Raw genomic sequence first — 7,838 nt, 5'->3', positions numbered from 1 at the left:
CCCCCTTTCTTTCTTTGACACATTCAGGTTTTCAGGTTCCATGCACAAACATTTGTTGGAGTGATGATGAACCTTTCAGAAAAGAGTGGATGTTATAAACATATAATATCTTAACAGCTCTCTTTCTATAACATCCACTCTTTTCTGAATGGTTCATTACTCCAAGACATGTTTGTGCGTGGAACTGAAAGTGGGAGGATGTACCGAGTAAAAGTTTCTGTTCAATTATTGATAGATAATAACTATATATGAGTTTTTATTCTAGATGTGCCTACTTGGTCTAACCCAGTGACTTTCCAAAAAATTCCAAGCTTCCTTGTTACTGGTGTTAAAACACTGACATGCATAATATTTAAAGATAGTGTTTGCATGAATCATATTCCGCCTAACAGCAAGCTCCATACATTATTATGCCCTTTACGATCTCCTGTTCCTAGCACACCCTGGAACACGCAGAAAAACATTCTCAGCTTCCCAGGAAGTATAGTGCAAGAGCTCTTATTAAGCAATCAGTCACTAACAAATTGACAAGATCTTTCGTCAATATAGTTGGGCACCCATTCCCAGCTTGGTGAAATGTTGATGATTTATAATATGGTGCCATTCCAAAGAACTCAAAAACAGGCCTCTGAAGGGGGTTTGAACCCACAACCTTTCAGTCATAAGGACAATAGCCCAACCACTAGACCACTAGACAACTGACACAGCAAGATCTTTTACTATAAGCAGAGTACTCATCCTCCGCATAACAGCTGGTCTTTTACATTCCTTTTTTTATTATCAGAACAAAAGCTGGTAAAGTTATGACTTTGGAGAACATAAATTTCAGTTCAATAGTTGGCTAGGTATCTGCTGATCATGAAAATACCCACATATAACTAATTAATTCATGAATATAATTTATTGTAAATACCCCAAGAACACTGTAAAACAAATGTACAGAAATGTCCGCTCATTCTTGCTTACAGTACTGTTTTGGTGTCACTGTGACACTTGAAAGAAAGAGTGAGAAGGGGGGAGGGTTGGGGGGGGGGCGAGGGGGGTTCTGGTGGAATAATAGGGAATAGAATAGTCACTGACCTAGAAGCAATTTAATTATGCTTCTTTAGGGGGAAGGGGGGGGGGTGTCAACTACTTAGTAGCTCAAGCACTTTTGATAACCATAATATATCAAATCCTAGTGGGTGATTGCCAGGTGATCTGGTGTGGTTTGCTCCTTTTTTTTCTATCGAACAAACGTCTATTGTCCTTCTCTCTCTTCCTTCTTTTCTTTGCATGCTACTCTTTTAAGCATGTGAGCATTTGCCAAAAGGTGGGATACCTGGGTGTGACAAATGAGGTCCAAAATCAACTTTATGTAATATTTCTTTAATCACCCATATTATATAGCCTAATGATTGCTCTTTCAGGCTCAGTAACTGCCAAAGCTGTATATGCAATGGTTTTGGTGTAATTCTGACTTGAATGACGGAAATAGCAAAAAGTTCGTTCATAACAATGATGACACAAATTTATGAATACTCAAAGTTCCTTTTTTCAGCTAGGCTGAGGTTATATTTTGAGACATAGCAAATAACTTCCAAAAATACATAGAATTGACAGTTTATAAAAATCTTTATTAATTTTTGATAAAATTACTTTTTTATGTCATAATAGTTATGAACGAACAATAAGTGACCAAAATACTATCAATTATGTCAAGTTTCAATGGCTAGAATTGTCTAAAATAACACTCTGGTTTAATTATAGTCAAGTGATAAATGAAAGACCATTTTACAGCTATTTTTAAACGCAAACTGGTCATAGGGATTGTTATGCATAAATTTAAAGTTCGTTCATAACCATTATGACACACTGTTTCGTTCATAACTATTATGACAAATTTTACTTTGGGCCCCTAAAATTTACTTATATTGTTCTGTCTTTCACATAAAATGGTTTTCATTTATGAGACTTTCCTTAAAATATGATAGCTTCCTCTATGTAGGGAGAACTCAAAGTTTATTCACTGAAAAACCCTTAGAATACCTTTAAAATGGTTCGTTCATAACAATTATGACAAACTTCAATTTTGACCTAAAAATGTATACATTTTGATCTGTCATTCATTTTTTAAAACTTTTATTAAATGAAACTATCCTCATAATATGTATCTCTGTACATGTTTTTAAAGTTTGTTAACACTGAAAAGCCCTCAAAATATATAAAATGGACTATAAATAGTTCGTTCATAACCATTACTACAAAAGTATAATACTAATTAAAATCCACACCCATACACTTATGATAAAAATCAAAATATCAAAATGTATGCAAGGTCTATTCTGTCCTTTAGTTGAGTTAAAATTAAAAATACATCCCAAAACAACTGTAAATTACATGGAATAAGGTTTCGTTCATAACCGTTAAATGACACACTGTTTTGTTCATAACTATTATGACAAATTTTACTTTGGGCCCAAAATTTAACTTATTGTTCTGTCATTCACATAAAATTGTTTTAATTTATGAGACTCTCCTCAAAATAAGGTTATATGTAGGAAGAATTCAAAGTTTAATCACTGAAAAAGCCTTAGAATACCTTTAATGGTTCGTTCATAACTATTATGACAAACTTCAGTTTTGACCTAAAAATTAATATTTTGAACTTTCATTTACTTAAAATTTTTATATTAAATGAAAGTTTCCTCATAATATGTATCTGTGCACATGTTTTTAATGTTTATCAACTCTGGAAAACCCTCAGAGTACAATATGTAGTTCGTTCATAACCATTACTACAAAAGAAAAATACTGATTAAAATACATACCCATACACTTATGATAAAAATCAAAATATCAGAAAGTAAGCAAGGTCTAATACATCCTCAAGTTGGGTTAAAATTAAAAATACATCCCAAAACAACTGTAAATTACATGGAATAAGGTTTCGTTCATAACCATTATGACACACTGTCACGTTCATAACATGATGACAATCCATTATGACAAGCATATTTTTGCCTCTTCTTCGCTTCTCTTTTGAGTCATCAGCACGATACTCTTCCATGTTCATTCCACCATGTAAAGGGATGTTGTGAAACAGTGGGAAGTCCCTCACATGATATTTTGCAGAAATATCATAAAGTGTTTGTTCATAACATCATTATGACAAACCTGGATTATCTCAATCAAAGTCATATTTAAGCAAAACCATGAGACGGAGCGGAAAATTACCCTTCTGATGGATCAATGTCAAACCTATGTTTAATACCGGTCATTCCCCGGGATGATATGTGTAACGGTTTGGGTTTTCTAGACCTTGGAAAGTCTGATGATGTAATTATGACACGAGTTATGAACGAACTTATAAATTTTACTCAGCAATAACATCATTAATATAAAAAAATAAAACCCTTTTAATGGACACACGCTGTTATGATGGTGTATACTAATTATTTTCAATGTTTGAAAGCACTACTGTTTGATAGTTTAAGATTAACAATATTCTGTATTTAACATACAATTACGTGTGCACTCAGGGTGAGTAAAAAATGCCCTATTTTTAGTATTATTATCTTTCTATGAAGAGATATAAGATGCACACATCAATCTACTTGCTCATGCAGCTTTACCAACTTATTTCCCTGCCATATGCATAAAGTTTTCAGAAGAAAACATATTTTTCTATGAGTAGTGGTTGATTTAAAAAGTCCTCATGCAAACACCCCCACCTTTTGGCAAAAGCTCATGTATAATCTTCGGCACTTATATATATAATATATGACCTTATTTGTGTTTCAAGTTCTGTAAAACTCTTACTCAAAGTCAAACATTTTCCTGTTTGGATGGAAGTGGATCTGCACAGTGCCTTCGTAAAGTACATCCTGTTCTCTGACCTGACTTTTTTCTGTTCGGCAGGTTGAAAGATGGTGTATAAATCGGAAGAAATGGAAATGGATGCTCAGGATAGCATCGAAGAGGAGAATGACATCATCAAGGAAGGTGGTGATGGCAGTCATGTGGAATGTCCTGTTGTTACATTCGATGTTGATGTTGGTGTGTCCAACAAAAAATTTAAGGTTTGTTTTTAAGTCAAGTTGAGGGTTTTTTGGGGTTTTTTTCAATTTTCTATGTGTGTAGGCTAAGTACAATCTCTGTGTGTGTGTGTCTGTTTGTGTGTGTGTGTGTGTGTGTGTGTGTGTGTGTGTGTATCATGTATGTATACATGTAAGTACTTCTGAGTTTTGGTTTTATCACGATATTTTTTTTTTCTAATTTAGAAAAATTGTCAATGAGGATGTACAATCAAACCTGTGTAAGACGGCCACCCATTGTCAAGGAGAAAAGTGGCCGTATAAGACGGGTGGTCGTCTTAGGCAGGACTGATCAAGAAGAAGAAAACAAATTATTCCTATCAGAGGTCCCAATCGAAAGTAGCCGCATTGTTGTTTTTGTTGTTGTTGGTGGTAGTGGTTTGTATTTTGTTTGTAATTTTTATTTTGTTGCTGATTTCGCAAAAGGGTGACAATAAAACGAAATGTATCAGACAAGGAAGACCGAGTGCGAAGTAAAAACTAACTCCTGGGCCGCCACCACTGGGAGAACGAGCGACGTTTCTGTCACAAGTTCATTTTGACGTCCTTTGTTACTTTGTTACAGACTGGGTAAACAGTGACCACTCATCTCGCTTACGATTTGTGTTTAAGTTCTGGGCGGGGCTTATGGGTTATGAGGGATCACACGCTTACCTCACCAGCAGCTGAAAATTGGTAGCTATTGGTCAACAGTAGGAGGGGCCTACGCAACATGATCGGTTGGAGGGACTACCTAACAACAGCGACAGGGGATTGAATTATGACAGCTTGCTCACAACGCTAGGGGCCAAAGCACAATTTATGACTAAACGAAATGGAGTCACTAAGGTGGCCGTCTTAGACGGGTGTTATTGCTTAGTGTGATAGGGGTTGTGTGTTGAAATAAGGTGGCCGCGGCCGCATTGGACAGGTGCCCGTTTTACACAGTTAAATTATAAAGAAAAAACTGCAAGGGGAGAAATGGAAAGTTGCCGTTTGTACAGGTGGCCATCTTATAGAGGTGGCCGTCAGGGCAGGTTCGACTGTATTTTGTTTTTCAATCCGTATTGCCTCTAAGCAGGTTGTGTCAGTGTGAATAAGCCAGAAAGCTTTACTCAAATTTAGCTTTGAAATCAATGTGTTTGGACAGCACATATGGTAATAATATGATAATAGATTTTATATCATTTGTAGTGCAAATTCCTGTGCAACAGCGATCACCATGAGCTTTACAATCTATAGTATTATCACCTCAGCTGACTTGATACCTGCTGGTGATTAGCATTCACAATAATTTATTCACTCAATTGAGTTTTTCTGCGGGACTGTGATCATAATGACAAGATTACTCAACTCATTGTATAATTAGTCTCTCCCTCCTTCTCTCCTTCCCTCTCTTCCCTCCCTCTCTTCTTCCCCCTCTCCCCTCCCTCTCTCCTTCCCCCCCATCTCTCTCTTTCTCTCTCTCACTCTCTCTCTCTCTCTCCCTCTCTCTCTCTCTCTCTCCCTCCCTCTCTCTCTCTTTCTCTCTCTCTTCCCCCCTCTCTCTCTCTCTCTCTCTCTCTCTCTCTCTCTCTCTCTCTCTCTCTCTCTCTCTCTCTCTCTCTCTCTCTCTCTCTCTCCGTCTGCACGACAGTGTACAAACTGAGAATGGCTGTGAACAAATCAAATCCAAATTAACAATAATGTCATAAATAATTAACGCACACGCTTATATCTATAAATATATGTCTGGTGCACAGGAGGAGTGTCTTGAAGCTGAAGAAAAACCTTCCCTAGCAGAGGAGGAGGAGGAGGATGTGGTGCCAGACGGAGGCTACGGCTGGGTCATTGTGCTCGGCAGTTTCCTGGCTCATGTCTTAGTGGGTAGGTCAACTGGCTTCACCTTTTTACTTTTTCCTGCATCTCTTACCTGTTTGTGTTTAATGTTTTATTGGGTGGTTGGCGGGTGCTCTGGTGTGGTTTTGCTCCTTCTTTCCTATCAAACATCTGTCGTCCTAGGCTCTTCTCCTTCTTTTTTGTGTTTGCTACTCTCTTTTAACATCTTTCATCTTCGGAACTTATATGACCTTATTGTGTTGCAAGTGCCGTAAAACTCTTACTAAAACTAAAACTGATAATTTGTTTTTAATGAAGGTGTGTTTTTACGCCCCTGTTGACACAATTTAGGTCATTTAAGAGGTAGGCTTCACACCTTGCCTGTCAGGGCCAACTCGGGCTCATAGGGATACAACATCCCAGCGAAACGACTGAGATACTCAACCAGAATTTCTCGCCACTCAGGAATTGAACTGGAGTCTCCTGCGTGCGACAGCAAATCACCTAACCGCTACACCACAGATGCCGGTTATCTGATGGTGTCAAGGGGAGAGGAAAACGTCTTTCTCTTGTGTGTCATATCGCCTGTTGCATGGTTATATCATTTTTGCCCAGTGTTTCTTTGCCCCCTATTACTAGTTTTTTTTTCCTGATGAGCCTTAGTATATATATATAGTGTTGTTTTTTGTTATTTCATAATTTTTGTGTTGATGACCTGATAAGGGAGGAGGATTGATCTGGGTAGGAGGCAAAATGCACGTGCAGCCCCCCCCCCCCCCCCCTCCCATTCCCCCCGTTCTCTGTAATGCTTCTTTTGGGGCCTTTTTACAACATTTGTTCCACTGAGGAAAAACAATGTTCTACTTGTGCTTCTAACATAATTACGAGTTTATTTTGTTGTCCCGCTTCTCCAGGTGGCTTGGAGAGAGATGACGGCGTGTTCTATCTACAATTCCGCTCTCACTTTGGGGAGAGTGCTCAGCTTACAGCGTGGGTTCTTGCCCTTGTTTCGACGATACGACTCATGTTTGGTAAGTATTCCAGAGGAACAGCTGACTGCTTACTTACTTAATAATGATAATAATAAATAGCATTTATATAGCGCATACCCCCGCTCAACAGCAAGCTTTATCCACTTTACACTATATTACTTGGTTGGAGAATAGGCATCATCGCAGTCGGCACAACGCCATAGCTGCTCCTCCCTCATATCCAGGATCCACGAAAGGTTCCGCCTGCTGTTCGTGCCAGTTAACAGTTGGTTGGATATTCCTCTGGCTTTTCCACGCAGGTTGCTTGTCTCTCCCCGACCCTCTAGAGACACCAGCTTCCCTTAGGCTGACTGCTGTGTACCTGGGGTGCCGATGTTCTGGATAAATTCTTAAATATTTGGATTTCTGGAATTGTCCAGATTTGGCGTTGGCTTTTTCTTGATTTAAGATGATAAACAATGTGATCCGTAAACTTTTTGTGACTCCCACGCACACTTTTCTACAGGTCCAAACAGTTCTGGATTTTTATTTCACAGCCAATTGGCACCTCTGATGTATGATAGCAACCCTTCTCTCTTAGCACCACAACGTGTATCTAGAGTTTAGAGAAAGTGCGTGGACTTGTATGAATGTTTTCACATCATGGCAGTTCTTACCATCACAGTACTTATTTGCTGCCTATGTCAGGCTTAAGGCAAAATGCCCTTTCTTAGCATTCCTGACCTAACCAATTGTCATCTTATGTAAAATGTGTTCATGCTTAAACACTTTCTATTGAAATGGTACAGCAAATTTAGTAAAAATGAGTGCTACATGTGACAAAAATGTGTTGTTTTTTATAACTGTGACTAAAATGTTTGCACTGTTCAATATGAAACATGACATAATGTGTATGTGTGTGCACACATACACTGCGTTCACATGCACGCTTTCACACTCATGCATGCCAACACACGCATATATATATATATAT

At 38.1% G+C, this 7,838-nt stretch overlaps 1 protein-coding gene across 1 annotated transcript in view; it reads left to right on the top strand.

Annotated features, from left to right (window-relative positions):
* The window catches only part of LOC101846424 (monocarboxylate transporter 12-B), a 32,418-nt gene that overhangs the window by 3,754 nt on the left and 20,826 nt on the right, over nt 1–7,838 (top strand). The window contains exons 2-4 of the mRNA XM_013082097.2: nt 3,901–4,061; nt 5,798–5,921; nt 6,788–6,904. Of these exons, the coding sequence (XP_012937551.2) occupies nt 3,909–4,061; nt 5,798–5,921; nt 6,788–6,904 (394 nt within the window). The 5' untranslated portion in view covers nt 3,901–3,908. The remainder of the gene's footprint in view (nt 1–3,900; nt 4,062–5,797; nt 5,922–6,787; nt 6,905–7,838) is intronic.

The sequence above is a fragment of the Aplysia californica genome, unplaced genomic scaffold (assembly GCF_000002075.1).
Source record: "Aplysia californica isolate F4 #8 unplaced genomic scaffold, AplCal3.0 scaffold00158, whole genome shotgun sequence".
In the NCBI taxonomy this organism is placed as follows: domain Eukaryota; kingdom Metazoa; phylum Mollusca; class Gastropoda; order Aplysiida; family Aplysiidae; genus Aplysia; species Aplysia californica.
Note: the sequence above shows the minus strand (reverse complement) of the source record. Positions and strands in the feature narration are given on the sequence as shown.